At 39.8% G+C, this 22510-nt stretch overlaps 1 protein-coding gene across 4 annotated transcripts in view; it reads left to right on the forward strand.

The window, feature by feature from the left end:
• nbr1 (neighbor of BRCA1 gene 1) overlaps positions 1-15390 on the forward strand; it is a 33450-nt gene extending 18060 nt beyond the window's left edge. For 2 of the 4 annotated variants that reach the window (XM_004918636.4, XM_031894565.1), the window contains exons 8-22: positions 1503-1571; positions 3596-3792; positions 4360-4509; positions 4826-4985; positions 5246-5512; positions 6311-6430; positions 6936-7011; positions 7999-8109; positions 9168-9323; positions 10998-11147; positions 11428-11755; positions 12310-12404; positions 13299-13377; positions 13707-13812; positions 14601-15390. In XM_004918636.4, the coding sequence (XP_004918693.1) occupies positions 1503-1571; positions 3596-3792; positions 4360-4509; positions 4826-4985; positions 5246-5512; positions 6311-6430; positions 6936-7011; positions 7999-8109; positions 9168-9323; positions 10998-11147; positions 11428-11755; positions 12310-12404; positions 13299-13377; positions 13707-13812; positions 14601-14774 (2238 nt within the window). In that variant the 3' untranslated portion in view covers positions 14775-15390. The remainder of the gene's footprint in view (positions 1-1502; positions 1572-3595; positions 3793-4359; positions 4510-4825; positions 4986-5245; positions 5513-6310; positions 6431-6935; positions 7012-7998; positions 8110-9167; positions 9324-10997; positions 11148-11427; positions 11756-12309; positions 12405-13298; positions 13378-13706; positions 13813-14600) is intronic. The other 2 variants (XM_031894566.1, XM_031894567.1) reach the window with 2 other exon arrangements.
• Positions 15391-22510: the final 7120 nt, after the last annotated feature.

The raw sequence follows: 22510 nt of genomic DNA on the forward strand, positions 1-22510 counted from the left end.
TGATCCCCTTTTATATTTATACATAGTTATCATGTCACCTCTTAAGCGCCTCTTCTCCAGTGTAAACAGACCCAACTTGGCCAGTCTTTCTTTAAAAAGGGAGTAAGATCTCAGCCTGGCAATTATAGGCCTGTAAGTTTGACATCCGTGGTGGGCAAGTTATTTGAAAGCTTGTTAAGGGATCACATTCAAAATTATGTACTGGAGAATGCCATTATGAGCAGTAATCAGCATGGCTTTATGAAGGACAGGTCATGTCAGACCAATTTAATTGCTTTTTATGATGAGGTAAGTAAGAAGCTGGACAGTGGGGATGCAGTAGATATAATCTATTTGGATTTTGCCAAAGCATTTGATACCTTTCCCCACAAACGACTGCTTTCAAAGCTAAGGTCTATTGGTCTTAGTGAAGTCGTTTGCACATGGATAGAAAACTGGCTACAGGATCGGGTACAGAGGGTGGTTGTTAATGGTACATTCTCTACTTGGAGTAAGGTTCTCAGTGGGGTCCCTCAGGGTTCTGTACTGGGTCCACTTTTGTTTAATTTGTTCATAAATGACTTAGGGGAGGATATTATGAGTAATGTATCAGTGTTTGCAGATGACACAAAACTCTGCAGACCAGTCAATTCTATCCAGGATGTGACATCCCTGCAGCAGGATCTTGACCAACTGGCAATCTGGGCAGCTAAGTGGCAGATGAGATTTAATGTGGATAAATGTAAGGTCATGCACCTGGGATGTAAAAATATGCAAGCCCCTTATACCCTTAATGGAACTGCACTAGGCAGATCCATAATGGAGAAGGACCTTGGAGTCCTTGTAGATAATAAACTTGGCTGTAGCAAGCAATGCCAGGCAGCAGCTGCAAGGGCAAACAAGGTTTTGAGCTGTATTAAAAGGGGCATAGATTCACGGGAGGAGGGGGTTATTCTTCCCCTTTACAGAGCACTGGTAAGGCCCCATCTAGAATATGCTGTTCAGTTTTGGTCTCCAGTGCTCAAACGGGACATTATTGAGTTAGAGAGGGTCCAGAGAAGGGCAACTAAGTTGGTAAAGGGTATGGAAAGTCTCCGTTTAGAAGAAGGGAGGTTCCATTTAAATATTCGGAAAGGATTTTTTACTGTGAGAGCTGTGAAGTTCTGGAATTCCCTCCCCGAATTAGTCGTGCTGGCTGATACATTATATAACTTTAAGAAGGGGCTGGATGGATTCTTAGCAAGTGAGGGAATACAGGGTTATGGGATCAACTAGTAGTTAGGCAGGTTGGATATAGGCATTATGGTTGAACGTGATGGACGTATGTCTTTTTTCAACCCAACTTACTATGTTACTATAATATAATTTAATGTCACAACTGAGTTACTTAATGTGCTGTCATATCCTTATACATCTTGTAAATACACCTTAGCTTTGTAAGAAACATGATTGAAAAAGATAAACTAAAACAAATTATACCAATTTTAAATAAGATTTTGCTACTGAATCTTTATCTTGGACAGGAGCAGCCAACTGTGACCAAGGAATCAACTGTCATCCCTCCAGACTGGTTTGCCATCTATATGCAAAAAGTATGTATATCTATATATATGTATATATATATATATATATATATATACAGTTAGGTCCATAAATATTTGGACAGAGACAACTTTTTTTGTAATTTTGGTTCTGTACATTACCACAATGAATTTTAAATGAAACAACTCAGATGCAGTTGACGTGCAGACTTTCAGCTTTAATTCAGTGGGGTGAACAAAACGATTGCATAAAAATGTAAGGCCACTAAAGCATTTTTTTTAACACAATCCCTTCATTTCAGGGGCTCAAAAGTAATTGGACAAATTAAATAACTGGAAATAAAATGTTCATTTCTAATACTTGGTTGAAAACCCTTTTCTGGTAATGACAGCCTGAAGTCTTAAACTCATGGACATCACTAGATGCTGGGTTTCCTCCTTTTTAATGCTCTACCAGGCCTTTACTGCAGCGGCTTTTAGTTGCTGTTTGTTTGTGGGCCTTTCTGTCGGAAGTTTAGTCTTCAACAAGTGAAATACATGCTCAATTGGGTTAATATTAGGTGACTGACTTGGCCATTGATGAATTTTCCACTTCTTTTCTTTAATAAATTCCTGGGTTGCTTTGGCTGTGTGTTTTGGGTCATTGTCCACCTGTATCATTAAACACCGCCCAATCAATTTGACTGCATTTAGCACTTTAGCATCATCAATGAACACTAGTGTCCCAGTGCCACTGGCAGCCATGCACGCCCAAGCCATCACACTGACTCCACCGTGGTTTACAGATGATGTGGTATGCTTTGGATAATGAGCTGTTCCACGCCTTCTCCATACTGTTTTTTTGCCATCATTCTGGTATAGGTTGATCTTGGTTTCATCTGTCCAAAGAATGTTTTTACAGAACTGTGCTGGCTTTTTTAGATGTTCTTTAGCAAAGTCCAATCTAGCCTTTCTATTCTTGAGGCTTATGAGAGGCTTGCACCTTGCAGTGCACCCTCTGTATTTTACTGCAGTCTTCTCTATATGGTAGACTTGGATATCGATACGCCTACCCCCTGGAGAGTGTTGTTCGCTTGGTTGGCTGTTGTGAAGGGGTTACTCTTCACCATGGAAATGATTCTAAGATCATCCACCACTGTTGTTTTTCGTGAATGTCCAGGTCTTTTTGCATTGCTGAGTTCACCAGTGTTTGCTTTCTTTCTCAGGATGTACCAAACTGCAGATTTTGCCACTCCTAATAATGTAGCAATTTCTCGGATGGGTATTTTCTGTTTTCACAGCTTAAGGAAGGCTTCTTTCATCTGCATGGAGAGCTCCTTTGACCGCATGTTGTCTGTTCATAGCAAAATCTTCCACATGCAAGCACCACACCTCAAATCAATTCCAAGCCTTTTATCTGCTTAATTGATAATGACATAACAATGGACTTTCCAACACCTGCCCATGAAATAGCCTTTGGGTCAATTGTCTAATTACTTTTAAGCCCTTGTCCAATTACTTTTGAGCCTGATTGTGTGAAAAATGCTTTAGTGGCCTCACATTTTTATGGAATCGTTTTGTTCACCCCATTGAATTAAAGCTGAAAGTCTGCGCTTCAACTGCATCTGAGTTGTTTCATTTAAAATTCATTGTGGCAATGTACAAAACCAAAATTAGAAAAAAGTTGTCTCTGTCCAAATATTTATGGACCTAACTGTATATATGTGTGTGTTATCGGATTACTGATTTAGTAGAAATACAAATCGAAGAAGAATTGAACCCCCCAAACCACAGCTCCCCTTCAACCAGCCACCATCAGCCCCCCTCCCTGCACCACCTGTAACAGTAAAAATTGTCCTTATGAGTGTACCTGATATTGAGTTGCGCAGTGCAGTTCAAGCTAGGTTTAGGATAGCTTCAGCTATACAAGCGGTTTAAGATAGCTCCTGCCAGGGCTGTTTTTTTATACTGGGTACATTTTGACTGGGTACTTTTGACAGTAAAGGTTGCCATACATAGGCCAATAAAAGCTGATGGCTGTTTCATGGTTTGTAAGTGTGACTTTTATTTACTAAACTTTCTTTTTTTTCTTGCAGTTTAAGGAACAAATCATACTGGAAACAGTCGAAAGGGTCACCCAATCTCTAAGAGAGAACTCCATGTCCAACGCCAGCAGCTATTCATTGGCAGTTAAAGAAGCAGGAAGTACGGCTCTTCCTGACGACCTGTATGACTGGCATCTGGTCTGCAGCATCTGTAAACAAAAGATAATCGGTATACGCTATCAGTGCAGGTAGATATTGGGCTTTGGAAAAAAAAAAAAAAACACACAAAAATAGTCATAAAAATTGTCCATAGTAGATAGGCATCCAAATAGAACACCTAATGATGCCCAACTTTCACTATGAAATCCCACAAGCCTCAAACAAAAACACAGGCCAGCATTATAAACTTATTTGCAGATACATAGCAATTCAACCTTGAAGCCCCTTAGATTGACTAGTTTTGTCCTTTACTGCACTTCTATATGTTGTACTCTGTATATGCTAAAATGTCACATAGAGCCAGTTTGATTGTTTTGTATATATTTTGCGGTTCATGTTATATCTTCAAGAATATGATCAATATTTATGATAGGGGTCTTTATGATTTCCCTGGACAGAAGTGCAAGAATACTTGGGGCAAAAGAGGCAGCACTGCCCAGGGGAATGGCTGTGCACCTCATGCTCTATTAAGTTGCAGGTTTCTGCAGTCTGAAACACAGCACAAAGACCTAGAACAATTCTGCAAGAATCTACACATTTGGTTATACTGTACAGGCATATTCATTCATATTCTTATTCTTATTCTTTCCCCACAGCACCTGTGAATCCTTTAGCATCTGCGAGCGCTGTGAGGCCGAAGGCTGTGACCATGACCCCAACCACCTATACTTCAAAATGCGGAGACCAGTAGAGGCCAGGACTGAAGGGCCGCTTGCTTTCCTTGCTTCCCCTAAAGAACAATTCAGGTGAAACTTTATGTTTGGGAACTTAACTTTCATACAGATTCTAAGGCTTTGCTTACACAATAGTGACTGTTGGTGCAACCCTGGCAGGTCCAGGCTGCGTCAGTGTCTGCATTCGCACTTTGAAATAGCAATGACATCCACTCAATTATGAGTCCAAACTAGCACTTTGCCCTTGTGTTCATTAATTAGGCTTCTAAACTTACTAAATATTAGCCCCTGTATGTTTCAGTGTAGCAGTTTATTTACTAAATAATTAAAGTCTTGTGGGCAGTTTGGGAATAAATGCCTCATTGCTTATTTTATTCTATCAATGCAGAATTCCCATGCAGCCATGCGCACAGATCATCCCCACTGTCAGTGCCATCTTTGTGGATGAAAACTTACCCGATGGAACACATCTTCAGCCAGGGACTAAGTTTATAAAACACTGGAGGATGAAGAACAATGGGAATGTTAAGTGGAGTTTGGATACTAAGGTAATGTGTCAGAAATCCTTTGTAAAGATCTGTGTAAACTGAAACACATTGCTCTTTGCTATATATATAAAATAATGGGTCAGTGGACGTCTGTCTGTAAGAACAGCCCAAGAAACTGGGCTTGTATGGAAAACTGTGCCTGTTGAACATTGAACCTACCTGTGTATATTACTTCTTTGTTAGACCCCCACCCTTTTTCTTAATTTTGCAAACAGTAGCAGTGCATAATATCTCCATACTGACTGGGTTACTTTCCACAGCTGACGTTCATGTGGGGAAACCTGACATTAGCACCCCCTTCATGCAAGGAAGCTCCAGTCCCTTCCCTGCACCCTAATGAGGTGGGAGTTTTGTCTGTAGACTTTATTGCCCCGGCACTGGAGGGGACCTACACCTCCCACTGGCGCCTGTCCCATAAGGGAGAACACTTTGGACCTCGAGTTTGGTGCAGCATCATTGTGGATACCATAGCATGTAATGATATTCTGGACCCTGCAGTGAAAGACCTATCTTCCAGGGGGATTGGGGCAAGTATATAATACTGATACCTTCTATTATGGCAGCTCTGTAGTATACTTGAAATCATTGGCATTACAAGGTATAATTTTTTTTTTTATAATTTTTTTATTGTTTTATAGTAACAAAATAAACATTTCATAAATCGAGTTGTATATTTGTATAACAGTTAGATAATGTTATCATGTGGATACAAGTTATCATTGATATTGAGATAAAATTACATTTATATTTCAATAAAGGGAATAAATAAAAAAGGTTAAGTAATAACAGAGGAATATATTATTAAACATAGTTCAATTTAGGAACACTTGCCTACTACTTTGTTAAGTAGATAATAGGTGAGTAGGGTGAGTCCCTCCGAATCTATAGTCTATCCATGGTGTGCGCTATTGTCAACTTTTCATTTATAAATATCCAGTCGATTTTGGGCTTAAATAGGTTATAATTTATAGTAAGGGATTTCCAAGATCTTGCTAGAACTTGTCTTGCAGCCAGAAATATCTAGTTAATTTATCTCCTTTGTGTATTTGTCAGCCCTTGAGCTGGTGCTCCCATTAATGCGACATATGGGTCTCTTCACAGGTTAACGTTTAGGACTGCAAAGTTATATTCCCAAATCCAATATCTAGTTGCTTGTGGACAGGTCCACCATATATGGGCCATAGTCCCTGAGGGTATAATTATTTTTTATAATAATTTTGAACTACATTCCAACTATACTTTTTTTACATTGTAATTTCTAAAATAATCACAGACCTTATTAAATATTGACCTTTAATAGGATGCAACCCACTGTATTTACTCAGCAACAGAATGGATACTTGCTGATCCAAGACGTGGCCAGGGCCCCCACTCCTGAGCCAATCAGGAATATGAACTGTGACAGACAGCTGTACATTCCATCTGTGGATCTTCTTACTGCTCAGGTAAAAAACTGTCCCTTCTTGGTGGGGTTGGAGGCAATGGTATTAATTTCACCTAGTTATAACCAGTTTTCTTCTTACTTTCACCTTTTATTCTTACAGTTTATAAAGGTGCAGAGTTTACAAAACACACTTTTGGCTCACCTAATTAAATATTTACTCAGTCACACTTTAGTTCACATTTTCTATCTGTTTTCTTGAACAGGCAGCCATCTTTAAAAAGGTATTCTCCCTTCCTTTCCCTCCTTGCTTCATACTGCACATGTGTTTCATTCCCTCCCCCCCCCCCCCCCCAGCCTACAGGAAGGGGTGAGAGATTTCAGTGATGTCACTGTAGTCTTCACACTGCTGTAGGCTGCCAGCACCATATCTCAGAGAAGCAAGCAGATATCTGGGAATTTAGATATGCAGTAAATACTTAAAAAGAATGCCTTTAGACTTACTTTTAATTTATATTAATTTTTCCTTGTCCTTTAAGGGATGAGTTCACCTTTATTCTTTTGTTTAGGATTTGCTTTCATTTGAGTTGCTGGATATAAACATTGTCCAAGAACTGGAACATGTTCCTCATAATACTCCCATTGGTGAGTGCACTTTAAAGACTTTGTATGTATTAAGAGTAGAAGTAAACAAAAACACAGTGGCATGGTGGTGGTGGGAGGTAGGCTAATAGCTTGCAACAGGTATGTCTCATCCGGGTTTACAAAAGTGTGGCCCGTATTCCACAACAATGGCAAAAGAGCTGCAGTTTGCTTTTGCCTGATCTTAAGCAGCAGCGTGCATACAGGACTTAGAGGGCAGCTTAAATCCAAGGGCACTAAGAAGTATTCAAAAGTACAAAACTTGTCTCAGCATAAATTGCACCATCTTCACCTAATCTGGCAAATGCCAGAGGGGCTGCTATAAGATTCCATAGACAGTTGCTATTTATTGGGCCTGTGGTGGTAGCCTCAGTGTAGTTTAAAATGCCAGGTCTTGACTGGGATTCAAAATAGGCCCTGGCATTCCAAGTACAAAGATGCCCAAACAGCTCCCATCTGACAGCAGCCCCTCTAGCATTTGCTAAAATCCACAGATTGGTAGTCTGTGCCTGGTAAAAAAAAATCTTCCTTTCTTCCAATTTCAGAAATTTCCTTCCTTCCACTTTCAGCCATAAATTCTTTGGAAGGATATGAGAGATTATTATGTGGTCTGTTTAAATATTTATCATATCTCACCCCCCCAACAAGCCATTGTTGTTTAGCTTAATGGATGCATATTGGAAATAAGATATCCTTTCATTATGCAAAGGCAGTATTTGGATTCCAGTAGAACTAATATTATCTCGCTTCATGTTTTCTTGCAGCTAGTATGTATGCACCTGAATAGAAGAGAATATTTTCTGGTTGTAATGGTTGTTGTCAATCATACACAGAAACAGACACATTATTTGTATGGTTTTGGTTATTAGCATGCTCACCATTATACCAACAATGTTTTAATGATGGAACAACTCTGAACTTCTTTAGGTCTTTAAACTTGCTTTTATAAGCCTTTAATATCTTATATACTGATCCAGTTTTTCTTTCTAGATATGACTCCGTGCATGTCTCCTCTGACACACGATGGACCATTAATTGAGAATACAGGTTTGGGACAAACAGTTGAAGAGAGTAAAATGACTTTGCAAAAGACAGATAATAGTAAGGCCTTGCATATAACTGAGACAATATATAAATATATGTTGATATATGTTGATGATATGATCATGTGGCCACTGGAGCTCTTCACCAAAGGTTGGTTGTGGCCACAGGAAAGATTTTCCTGTGAACAAATGTATTGGATAATAAATGTATATATAATGAATTTATGTGATATCGGTTTAGTAGCATAGTTTTTCCATGAGTGGGCCAAAACTGCTTATCTGTTTGCAGTGATGCTGAGTTACACACTCAGTGATGCAGTGGTTAGTATTGCTGCCTTGCTAGGTTCTATTCCAGCTAAGGCACAGGCTTATTTATAAAGGCTGGGCAGATTTGCATCTGGGCGGTAACCCATGGCAACAAAAAGTTTACTTTTATTGTTCAACCTGCAGCTGCCTAAAAAGAAGCCATTCACTGATAAGTTACTATAAGTTACTGCCCTTGTGCAAATTTGCTGAGTCTTTATAAATGAGCCCCATCTCCAACATTTTGGTATTGGTGCCCTCTGAAGACACAGGCCCTTTTTTTTTTTTCACTCAGGTGAGTTTATTAAAGGGTGAACATAGAAAAATCATACATTTGGTTTAGCATTGATACATGAAAAAGATGGTACATAGCTTGGTAACAGAGTAAATTGCGAGGGTATAGGATCAATGTTTCCAGAATAACAGACATATTAAGTACAGTTTTGTATGGTTTTTACAGTAGCCTATTTTACTGTACATTTTTAGCGTGGTCATTCACTTATAGCTATATTCCACTTATTCCATACTTTTTCATATTTTTTGTGATTTCCATTTCTTTTGTATGCGGCCTTTTCTATTTTATTCAAATCCTCAACTAACTCATGCCATTGGTCATATGTTGGAGGGTCAGGGCATTTCCAGAGCCTGGTGACCCATTTCCTAGCTATAAATACAACGTAGTACTTTTTGTAGGTACTGTATGTCTGTGCTGGGTAGTTTCAGTGATGTAGTGATGCCCAGCAGACAGACATATGTGATAATGTAGTCTATAGAAACATCAATGTGTGTTTTATATGGCTCCTTTTTTTTCAGGACTAAGTAAGTTTCTCGATAACAAAGAAAACACTGCGGCACAGGATGAAGAAGAAATCAGCGGAACCCAGTTTGTGTGTGAAACAGTAATACGCAGTCTCACGCTAGATGCAGCCCCGGATTACAACCTACCTCAAAGGAAGCCCTCGCCCCACAGTGGGTTCCATGTTGATACAATACTGTAAAGGTCATAGAGGCCTGATGGTGGGAGATAGGCATCCCTTGGGTTTCTGGATATAGGATCTCATACTCAGTGAAACCTGCATCTCATATTCTTTTTCAAAAAGTAATAGGATCTGAATAATGTGGGTCATATTAAGCCATACCATTATTCAGTGGGGACTTTGCATATTAAAACTTGAAATGTTCTTTCAGTGGAGAATATGCATATTAAAACTTGACATTTTCTTTAACAAAATTGCCTCACATATGAACATAAAATAGTTGCATTCATTTGTCAGCTAGGTCACATGACTTTTGCGATTCATGTTTGTTTGGGTCCAGCAAAAAGCACTGGAATTCACTTAAATCCGAAACAAAATCCTAATATGCAGAATGACCCAAGCAGTATTGGAAGGGCTCTTGGCAGCTAGTGGGTTTGGTGCTTTGCATTCTTTCTTAAGATGGTTATATAGACATGACCAGATCCTTCTTGTGAACTCTTTTACTAAACAGCATGTTTTGGCCAAACTGATCAACAACAGCATGTGTTCGGGGTTGCTGTGATAAGTACATAGTTACATAGTTACATAGGGTTGAAAAAAGACCAGAGTCCTTCAAGTTCAACCCATCCAAGTAAACCCAGCACACACAACTTATACTTACCTATCTATACACTTACATACATAAACTATATACACAACCACTAATACTAACTGTAGATTTTAGTATCACAATAGCCTTGGATATTCTGCTTGTTCAAGAACTCATCCAGGCCCCTCTTAAAGGCATTAACAGAATCTGCCATAACCACATCTCTAGGAAGGGCATTCCACAACCTCACTGCCCTCACCGTGAAAAACCACCTACGCTGCTTCAAATGGAAGCTCCGTTCCTCTAATCTAAAGGGGTCACCTCTGGTGCGCTGATCGTTTTTATGGGAAAAAAGAACACCCCCTATCTATATTCCCCTCTAATGTATTTGTACAGAGTAATCATGTCCCCTCGCAAGCGCCTCTTTTCCAGAGAAAACAACCCCGACCTTGACAGTCTAACCTTATAGCTTAAATCTTCCATCCCCTTTACCAGTTTAGTTGATGGCAGTATATATTGGCTGTTGCTATTATTAATCATTCTGGCTTTAAAGGAGAATGAAAGCATAACAGGTGGATTTTAGAGGCAACTAACAGGCAGGGTTAGACTGGGCCATTGGGAAAAAACCTGTTGGGCTCCCATCCTGTTGAACCCTGCTGTCTGCCCACAAACCAGCCAAACTCAGAAAAACTTAAACAAATTAAAGATGGCTGTGTCTTCAACTGTGAATGCAGGGCCATCTTACATTTAAATAAAAGAGGTACAGCCTGATTAACGCTGGTCATGTACATAAATGTGTGGTGCAGAGTGGTCTGGTGGAAAGGGGGCAGGCAGAGGTGGCTGAGTGGTGGGCCCTGGATACGCCTGTCTGATACTGTTAACAGGTGCAATTCAGGTGGGGGGATGGGCAGGCTGTCCAGAAATACTAACTATGTTCTTTGTTAAAACCTATACAAATGAGGTATCATTGTTGTTGAATGTATTTAGATAAGCAAAATGATTGTCTTACAGCCATGCTAAGGCCAGTTTCACATAAAAGACCAAATTAGCCAACCAAACTATCCTGTGCGTTACCAGGTTCCCTGCAGTCTTTGGCTCATACAAATCGTGACTACAGCATAAAGCATGAAAAGACTTTGACCCAGAGTTCCTCTGCATCCAGTTTCTCAAAACCTGTAGAACATAAGAATGTGGATGTTGGAAACCAACAGAAGACACTTCCCACAGGTTAGTGGATATTTTGCATTCCAGTATTGGTTTGGTTGACTTACATATGGAGTCCTTAGGCGAATGCTGCATGTTTGCATTAATCACTGGACCATATTTAGAGAGGTAACAAATGAGGAAAGAAGTAACATTGTTATCATACTCGGTAAAAGATTGGAACTTTTTAAAAATTAAAACCTGGTTAAACTAAATGCATCCCCCAAAGTACTCATTGTTGAACCCACATGGCCCCATTACGTGTATATTTTGTCTAACTGGGTTCTACAATTCTGTTCACCAGAGCCGTGTCCAGTAGATTTATATGAAGATGAACAAAACATGAAAGAAAATGCTCACGATGAAACAGGTAGCCAGGGATCATGGGAGTCCACGGAGGACTACATCATTATCCTTCCGGAGTGCTTTGACACAAGCCGCCCATTGGAAGAGTCCATGTACAACTCAGCACTTTCTGAGACAGGAGGTGACACAGAGACAAAGGCCGAGGCAAGGGAAGGTGATAGACATCAGTCCCAGAGTCACAGCATCAATGAAATCCTCACAATATCACAGACCTTAGATACTGTGCCACTCATCCCAGAAGTGATGAGACCCTCACCCCAAACAAGGTGTGATGTGTTCCACAACTTCACAACTCTTACGAATTTTTTTTTTCTTGAAATCCCAAAATGTACATAATCCATACAAATCTTTATGCCTGCCCCTTCAAATAAAAATGCTGGGCAAACTTGCACCTGTGCAGTAACCTATGGCCACCAATTAAATATTTGTTTTCATTGCTCAGTTAAGAAAGGGATGGTCTCAGTTTAACTCTTTTTCACCTCTGCTCTCTATATTCTACTCTCTGCGTATAGATGAGTGGATTGCTTTCTTGCTGTGTGATACCCGCTGAACCCCCAGGTGAGGTGCACTCATCACTCTGCCGTTGGCCATCCTCCCAATACTCCCTTCAGCCCAGACTATCCAACAATAGCCAATCCCCTGCAAAGAAAGGATACTATGCATGGACACGTGTATGGAATTGATATTAATATATGGGATAATAAACAGTCTATATACTCACCCAGTAGCACATGCTGAGTGAATACTAACCAGTTCTCAACTGACCCAATTATCACATTGTTATTGTGGGGGTCTAACTGAAATGTCCAATTATTATAAGGGCACCGCAGGAGGTACAAGGAGCGGCTCTGTCTGTCACAACAGAAGCTGAACCTGCAAGCATCATGCAATCAGTTCCTGAGCAAAAGAACCAAGGTATTGTGTTCATCTTCAAATATAATTGTTGAAAGTTACACTCTTAGGGGCTGATTTACTTACCCACGAACGGGTCGAATGGAGTCCGATTGCGTTTTTTTCGTAATGATCGGTACTTTGCGATTTTTTCGTATGTTTTGCGATTTTTTCGGATTCTTTACGAATTTTTCGTTACCAATACGATTTTTGCGTAAAAACGCGAGTTTTCCTATCCATTACGAAAGTTGCGTAAAAAGTTGCGCATTTTGCGTAGCGTTAAAACTTACGCGAAAAGTTGCGCATTTTTCGTAGTGTTAAGTTTTAACGCTACGAAAAATGCGCAACTTTTCGCGTAAGTTTTAACGCTACGCAAAATGCGCAACTTTTTACGCAACTTTCGTAATGGATACGAAAAACTCGCGTTTTTACGCAAAAATCGTATTGGTAACGAAAAATTCGTACAGAATCCGAAAAAATCGCAAAACATACGAAAAAGTCGCAAAATGTTCGTTTTCAAGTCGGAACTTTTCCAATTCGGGTCGGATTCGTGGGTTAGTAAATCAGCCCCATAGAGTTAAAATTGATGGAGATTTTTTTTTTCTACATTAATTATCGTACTTAATTAATGTGACTAGTGTTTCCAGGTTATCATTCTGAGCATGCTCATTTAGGAGTTGCAGTTCAATACAGATCATGAATGAATTCTTCTTTATGTTCTTATGTCCAACATATATCTTAACAATCAGTAGTGACAGTCTAAATAGTGACTGTCTATTGCATCTTATAGCAGCCTCTCTGGCATTTGTGAGAATCCTAGCCTCATTCCAACTGATCCCATGTAAAATTAATATAGGTTTACTCACTGATTTATACTCTTGTTTAATACTCTTCACTTATTTGATGGTTTTCTGAAAGATTCTTCAGATGAAAACACATCAGCCTTAGAGCCTACAGCTTGTGCCCCAGCACACAATCAACAGACTGATCACGCAAGGTAACCCAACAGTTAATCATGGTTATATGGAAGATTACATAGATCATGTATCCAAGATAATATTGGTGATTTCCCATGGATGCACTTCAGTCTTGTAACTGTATTAAATTCATTGTGTATATAAACTTTCACATTGCTAAAATTATGTGGGTCTATCGGCCTTCTACTTTGATTACTGAATTTTTTACTTGAGCCAATGTCATGCCAACATGTACCAGTTTGTATTCTTGGTTTGCCAGCTTCCTTGCAATCTCATTTCTGTTTTTTGAGATAATAAAGGAAACAAAATAGTTCTGTTATGTTTAATGCATGTTTTTGATTTCCAACAGACAACTCACCAGTGTCAGCATTGCCGGGGGTCTTGTGAAAGGTGCCCTATCTGTTGCTGCTTCTGCTTATAAGGCTTTATTCTCTGGACAACCAGAGATAAATCTGGTGAGTGCAGCAACTCTGTCAACTTTAACCCTTCATTCAAGTGTTCATAGAAAGGCTTGCATGCATTAGTTAGTGGCTAAATGGTTAGTGTTATGGGCAAAGTATCATAGAGCTTTTGTTTTCTATGTGAATGTTGTTAAAAAAAACAGAATGGAGAATATGAGCTCCATGTATTTGAAGAAAGTAGGTCCCGCCTTAAGATGCCAAAAGTTAACAAATGATCTCCTGAAGTCAGATACATTAGATAGCTTTCAGAAAAGCTAGTGGTGCTCTGTACCTGCCCATTATCAATATATATAAGACATTAAGACATTTTGTGTAATGAGCTACTAAGGAAATGCCTTCCCCTTTAAACAAAACAGGTATTGCATGAGGGCAGAGGAACATTTGATTTTGTATGTATGTGCGGTCACAGCCTCATTGCCTAATGTTTTAAATTGTAGTGGTGAGCACAACTTTCTCTTTTTGCTATAGCTTTAAGAAAGGGTTGGATGCCGTTTTATAAAATTATAAAGTACAAAGTTAACGAAATTAGCACTTCAAGTACAGAGTTGATACAGGGAGTGGTGCAGTTGCCATTGTGGATTCAGGAAGGAATTTTTCCCTTTCCGAGGCAAATTGGAGAAGCTTTAGAAGGTGTTTTTAACCTTCCTCTGATTCAACTAGTTAGTCAGGGTTCCCAAAAATATTGAATTGGTGGAGGCATTTCCAAAATCTTTTATTATTACCTATACTATGTTAAATATTCTATTTAATGCCAACAACTCTGCTTGCTTCTCCATCTCCAGCCAAGAAATTCAGAAGAACAAGACAGAGCCATGATGGCTATCCTCCTCGAGATGGGATTCTGTGACCGCCAACTCAACCAACGCCTGCTACACAAGCACAGCTACAACCTCATGGACGTAGTGACCGAACTGATCCAGATCAACGACAACGATTGGTACTCTGCTCGTTACTGAACTAGAGAAGAGAGCTTAGTTCTGCCCTTAGACATTTTGAAGTAGAAAAAAAGCAGATGTATAATGCGTTGCTAGCAAGACACATCTTTTTATTTGGCCCTATAATTTCCATTATATTTCCATTACTTTAGTTAAGATTCTCTGGAAGAACAATATTTGCATCAAAAAGAGTTTCCAGCTCTATAGATAAATGTGCAATGAGCAAGAAGTGCCCCTTTGGTGTTGGCTGACACGGGCTTGGTGTTATCAGACTGAATGGCTGATACTGGAATAAGGAGTATCAATACACAGTATGTAAATCAAGTCCTGAACTTATTAGGAAGTAATTCTATTTCCTGAAGCAACATTGATTTAAAGGCTCAGAATATGAATTTTCTCAGTATACTAAGAGCTGCAAAGATTTAATTTAAGGGCAGTAAGTGGGAAAATCCTGGCAAGATCACAGAGATTTTCATGAAGCGGAAAAATCTGCTTTTGAAAAAAACAATGTTATTTGTGAATGAATGTTTCTGTAAATAGATGTGGGGAAAATGATAAATAACTAGATGAATACTGTAAACAGGGGCCACTTTTGGTGCACTCACCAGCAGATGAATAAAATATCTTTCACTCTAAAGATTTTGCCTCACTTGTTTCTTCTGGGTTCTGTGTGTGTGTGTGACTATGTCTATCATGGGTCTTAAACAATTTAAAGACTATTTTTGGGTAAATGATCTTCTTCCTTTCTCTTTCATGCAACAGTGCACACAAACAGCTGCTGCCAGTCCGTTTATATGGAGCCTTAGTGGAACAGCATGCAAAGGTTTCAAAGGCTGTTGCCCTGTTCCTAATTAAACTGCCTATTATAGGGCTCATTTACAGTGCCCCATTGTGAAAATAGCAACAGGCATCTGTGGCTCCCTTCACTAATTCTACTGGGGTTCATTTGATTAGAGCTCTGCCCCTATATGTTTAAATAATTTTTAACAGACCTAAGTCATGGTGATCTAATATACAGAAAGATATCTTATCTGGAAACCCTCAGGTCACAAGCATTTTGAATATATCCAATACACGTATTATATATATATATATACCCTAGTTTTTTCAGATAAAGTATGACTAGTTTGTGCAACATATTGTGTCCTTAGTATCACTTATAATAAAATTTATAATATTATGGTTTATGTATTTATTGATGGAAAAAGTAATGTATTGGAGTGCTAAAATTTCTTAAAGGAAAATGGGACAAAGAAGAAGAAATATCTCAAGAGAGAAAACTGGAAATGATAGGTCTAAAAAATCAATAATAATAAGTAAGTTTATGTTCTTTTTTATTAACATTTTTAGAGAATTTTTACAATTCTGATACAATAAAAAAAAGGAAATATATATTTATAGTCTTATATTTACAGTGCAAGAGTATGGACTATTCATTCTGTGAAGTCAAATAAAGCTAAAAGCCTGGCACAAGATTAATAAAACAGACATACCTGAAAGAAGCAAGGTGCCATCATATCCTGCGCCTCTAGCTTACTAAACCCAAGCTTCTCATCTGAGTCCTTCTATCAGAGCTGTACAGTAAGAAAGAGTTGATAAAGATACAGAATTGTCCAGCCTTTACTTTTTTTGTAGGTTTTTTTTGTTTGTTTAATTTTTCCCCTAGTCATCCCTGGGTGCATTCACCAATGGGTTAATTACTGCTGCTGGCCAGCGGACAGGACCTCCCCTCAATAGGTTGAAAATTCCTCCCTGCCCCCTTGTCTTTTTTGTCCTGTCTGGGCTAGTGGTAGGATTGAAGTTGGGAACCTATCTACCCTGTGGGATCCCTTCAAGGATATTGGAGTTGTGGAAGGTTTCTGTCATGCCAGCATTATATTTCCCTGGCATGTCCAGAGTTAAACCTGGCAACATTTTGCCAGACCCTTAAAGGAGACATATCCTATGAAAATTAAGAATGTACCAGGGAATTATACTCCTCTAGATATAGAAGGATTGTGCTTAAAAAAGTTGTGTTTCAGACTGATTTATTGAGAAATTCCACCAAAACCCCACTAGCCCACCCATCTGTTCCACTTCCTGCTGGCTGAATTCTCTGGATGAGCTGGGGAGCCGGCGGCCCTCCGTACACTGCACTGTAGGATAGGAACCAATCAGCAGCTAGGCTGACCTGATAGGGAACTGAAGCCTGTCTGTGATTGTGTGACTGCAGGGCTGTGATTGGCTCTCCCCCTCCTACAATTAAAATCATGGATGGCATTGTGTCTCAATGGCTTGGACGAGGTATGAAAACATTAGATATTTCACGAAAACTTAAGCATGATCATCGCACTATTAAGAGATTTCTGGCTGATTCAGAGCACATACATGTTTGTGCAGATAAAGGCACATTGAGGAAGATTTCTGCCAGATCCATGCATTGGATCAAGAGAGCAGCTGCTAAAATGCCATTACATAGCAGCAAACAGATATTTGAAGCTGCTGGTGCCTCTGAAGTCCAACAGAAATCAAGGTGTAGAGTCTTGCAACTGTGCATAAACCTTCTATTTGGCCACAACTAACCAATGCTCACAGGCAGAAACGGCTGCATTGGGCAGAGAAATACATGAAGACTAATTTTCAAACAGTCCTGTTCACTGATGAGTGCCGTGCAACCCTGGATGGTCGAGATGGATGGAGTAGTGGATGGTTGGTGGAAGGCCACCGTCTTCCAACAAGGCTGCGACGTCGGCAAGGAGGTGGTGGAGTCATGTTTTGGGCCGGAATCATGGGAAAAGAGCTGGTTGGCCCCTTTAGGGTCCCCGAAGGCGTAAAGATGACCTCTGCAAAGTATGTGGAGTTTCTGATTGACCACTTTCTTCCCTGGTACAGAAGAAGAACTATGCTTTCCGTAATAAAATCATCTTCATGCATGACAATGCACCATCTCATGCTGCAAAGAATACTTCTGCATCAATGGCTGCTATGGGGATAAAAGGAGAGAAAGTCATGGTGTGGCCTCCATCCTCACCTCAGTCCTATTGAGAACCTTTGGAGCATCCTCAAGCAAAAGATCTATGAGGGTGGGAGGCAGTTTACATCCAAACAGCAGCTCATGGAGGCTATTCTGACATCTTGCAAACAAATTCAAGCAGAAACTGTCCAAAAACTGACAAGTTCAATGGATGCAAGACTTGTGAAGCTATCAAATAAGGGGTCCTCTGTTAAAATGTAACGTGACCTGTTAAAATATTTAAAAAGTTAAAATGTTGTTAAAAGTTTGATTGAAATAGCTTTTGATTCCAGTAAATATGCTGCAAACACAACAAATGACAATTTTCAGTTCTTTACAACCTATAAAGTGTTTTGAAACTTACTGTGCGTAATAATTTGGTTAGTGCATTTTAAGTTTTTTATTCTTAAAAAAAAATACTGTTATCATTAGGAGGTTTGTTCAATCAAATTTGAATTGTACTCTTAATAGTTGATAACATGAGAATTATGCTGACTGTTATTTACATCAATTATTTTGGTAAATGAGAAAAATATAATTTGCATAATAATTTGCAACAGGGTGTACATAAGAAATAAAGACTAAAGATAGTGAGAAGGACAAGCAAAAATGGAATGAAAACACTGGACACCTATTCTGCTGAACTGCAACTCCCATATGTAGAGTCATGTGTGACCGCTATAGACCATTATTGGAAAGAGAAATTCAGTACGCTGCAACTACCGTCTCCTGGGCTGTTCCCCCACCATATAGGTGGAGCGGATTAGGGAGGATCAGAGGTAAAGCACCCGAATAGAGATCAGAGCGGATCAGGAGGGAATATGTATGCCATGTAGGCAGAAGATGGGCACCAGCAAAGGTAATATATGGGCTGCAAAATACGTACAGTTAGATGGAAGCCTGGCTGGTTTATTAGTACGATTGCAGGATCCAACCTATCAGTGTGTGCTGTTAATATTACAGAGTGGTCCTACATCTTTATTCCCACATTAACATCCCCAAGTCAATCCTCTATATACGGGGGGGGGGTTAAACAACTTCTGTACCCCTGGCTTGCCTAGGCAATTTGTATAAAAGAGGCACCTGGGGAGGTCGCTATGGGCCACTTTATGTACATAGTTTGTGTTTTCACCTTTACACCATTACGTCACAATTGTTTTTTAACGCCTGAGTCTGAGCTTTTAGAAGTAGCCAGTACTACGCATTACAAAGGCTTTCATGTAGCCTATTGTTTCTCCTATCCCATGTAACTGAAAGAGTCGCAAGCCAGACTTGGATTTTTAGCAATACAGGTGTCAGGTAACTGCTATCTTGCTACCTTTCCATTGTTCTGTTGATCTGCTGCTGGGGGGAAAGGGAGGGGGGTGATTTAACTCCAACTTGCAGTGCAGAAGTAAAGTGTGGCTGAATTTTCAGAGCACAGATCACTTGGTTGTGGCACCCTGGGAAATGAAGATCGTGGCTAGCCCCATGTGATATTTCAAAATAAAATTTAAATAAAATGTTTGCACTTTAAAAAAAACTGATTTCAATGTAGAATTCTTCTGGAGAAGCTTGATTAACTGATGCATTTTGAGAGAAACATGTTTTCCTTTGATAGTATTCCTTTCAGGTATTGGTCCATAGGAAAAAAATCAGTGGCTTCCAAACCTGTCCTTGGGCAACAGTACATATTATATGATCCTTAGCAGCACAGGTACATCATTAATTAAGATATCCAGAAAACAAGATAGTTGGAGGGCCCTGAGGACAGGCTGGGGATATGCAGTTATATGCAGACTTGCTTAGATAACTCAGACTTGCCAGCCACTGGGATGATTAAGTGCAAAGAACACTTTCAGGCTATTCTGTAGTGTGTGATAGGAGGTGATTTCAATGGATATGGCGTCACCCCCAAGCTGGTGAAAAAATTATTCTGTTTGCCATTGCATTAATGAAGGGGAATATGACTGGCAAGCTACATTGCTGCATGGCATAACAGATGTCTTTCAGCTGCACTGTCCACAGGGGCATCACTAATGCAATTTTATGTAAGGGGCATTGGAACAGGAGGAGGGGCCTCATGTATACCTGTGTTTTATGTACAGTAGCTGTTTGCTAGACTCTAAAACAAACTGTGGCAGCTCACACATAAATGAAGAAAAGTTATGTCAAATATACACAGTAAGCTGTAAACACCTCTCTAAAAACATTTAAGTGGAAATGGATGGAAGATAATTGCTGCTTATATACAGGTAATATATAGGTGGTGAGACGGGTGCTGCTGTGGATGGCTCACTGCTGAGAATACAAAAGGTTGTGATTTTAAAAAGGACTATTGCATACATATGCCCTTTTTCTGCCAATCCAGTATAGCAGGGCCAGCCTTAGGTCAATTGAACCTATTGGGCCCAATAGGGCCCCACTCCAGGGGGAGTAAGCACATAAAGCTGTCTATCCCGCCCCCAACAATAATTGCCCAATAATACTGTTATGTGTTCTGGGACATTAAACCCCCCCTTTCACTGTGTATAGTGTGTTGGAGGGACCAATCACTCTCTCTCGCTGTATGTAGTATGCTTGGCGTGTCAGTGCACAGTGCTTGGGGCCCACATTGTGCCATGAAATGTTGGGGGCCAATGGAACAAGAGAAAGTGGTGAAAAGGAAGGGTTACACCATCAGTCACATAGTAAGAGGCAGGAACTATTTACCCATACATTCCTGGAACCCTGTGCCAGCTGACAACACTTTGTGCAGGGGGCCCGCCAGAATGGTTCCAATTTGGCCTTGCAGTTTATAAGACCAGCCCTGCACTATAGGTGAGCTGTGTCTTTGTTTGCATTACAATTCCATCTACCATTATTTAGTGTATCAGGCATCATTCCAAACATTCCCAAACAGCACTCACTTGAGCTGGGAGCTCAACTAAAACCACATTGTTTGCACATTGCGAAATCAAGTGATTTCCATTTGGTAATATTTGGATTTATGTTCCCAATTCTTCTACAAATGGCAGAACTGCCAAATGGAGTACTACATACAAACAGTCATTAAAAAAAGTTTGGGAACCCCTCTTAATTCTTTGGAGTTTTGTTTATCACTGGCTGAGCTTTCAAAGTAGCAACGTCCTTTTAATATATATATATATATATATATATATATATATATGCGCCTTATGGAAACAGTAGTGACATAAAGTTTATTAGATTAACAGAAAATATGCAATATGCATCATAACAAAATTAGACAGGTGCATAAATTTGGGCACCCCCACAGAGATATTACATCAATACTTAGGGGCTGATTTACTAAGACACGAATTCCGACTGAATTGGAAAAATTCCGATTGGAAAACGAACATTTTGCGACTTTTTCGTATTTTTTGCGATTTTTTCGGCGCCTTTACGACTTTTCGGAAATTATCGCGACTTTTTCGTTACCAATACGATTTGCGCAAAAAAACGCGAGTTTTTCGTAGCCATTCCGAAAGTTGTGATTTTTTCGTAGCGTTAAAACTTGCGCGAAAAGTTTCGCTTTTTTCGTAGCGTTAAAACTTAAAAGGCGCGACGTTTTGCGCAAGTTTTAACACTACGAAAAAATCACAACTTTTTGCGCAAGTTTTAACGCTACGAAAAAATCACAACTTTCGGAATGGCTACGAAAAACTCGCGTTTTTCCGCAAAAATCGTATTGGTAACGAAAAAGTCGCGATAATTTTCCGAAAAAATCGCAAAATACCGATCATTACGAAAAAAACGCAATCGGACGCATTCGGCCTGTTCGTGAGTAAGTAAATGGGCCCCTTAGTTGAGCCTTCTTTTGCAAATGTAACAGCCTCTAGACGCCTCCTATAGCCTTTGATGAGTGTCTTGGTTCTCGATGGCGGTATTTTTGACCATTCACCCATACAAAATCTCTCAGTTAAATTTGATGCCTGTTGAGCATGGAAGTTTCCTCTCAACGCAACTTCTGCGATTTCAGTGAAATCGCGCCACCACGTATGCCATCCCACCGGCGATTTACACTTTCGCCGGTGGGATGGCATTTCTGGGAGATTAGTCGCCCGGGAACAGGGAGATTTGTCGCGGGCGACTAAGCTCCCCGTGTGCCAGAGCCCTTAGGAAAAGTTGGGGAAATTGCTTGTAGCATCAGGAGACTGGGGGAGGGACAGTGCAATTAAGTAACTACCCAGATTATAGGGGGAGTTGCAGAGCTGTCAACCTCCGATAGTCAAGGATGTGCAGTGTTATTTTTTCGTGCTAACCAGAAGTGATGTCAATACATGTGCATAACTGACCTTTGAAGCTGAAAAATTGTTGATTGCGCATATGCAAATGCTCACTATGTTGTCACTGAATGCACATGCATGAATTTAATGAGAAAAATCAGAATGCTATCAACAGACCAGAGACATGGGAGAGAAAGCCAAATTGGGTAACTCAGAAAAATATAGGGGGGTTGACAGCTCTGTGTAAGCACATATGGGGACTCTTCAGTGGAAGATTATTTTAGTTTCCCCCTTGCTGGACAGACTTTTACATGGGGTGGAAAGGGGTGGTATGACAGGAACAGTTTATGGCAACTACTCTGTAACATTAGAGAAGTACTGCTCTCCTTCTAATGACTTGACTGGGTTAGTTAACATCCTTGTTACAAGAAAACGTCAAACGATTGAAATTTGAGCAAAGGTATTTTATACTTTTCACGTCGTAATAAAAACAAAAAGTATAATAAAAAGTATAACTTCAAGATAATACTCTTTCCTGACAGAACTTTCCCACACAC

This window comes from Xenopus tropicalis, chromosome 10, assembly GCF_000004195.4.
Source record: "Xenopus tropicalis strain Nigerian chromosome 10, UCB_Xtro_10.0, whole genome shotgun sequence".
NCBI classification, from domain to species: Eukaryota; Metazoa; Chordata; class Amphibia; order Anura; family Pipidae; genus Xenopus; species Xenopus tropicalis.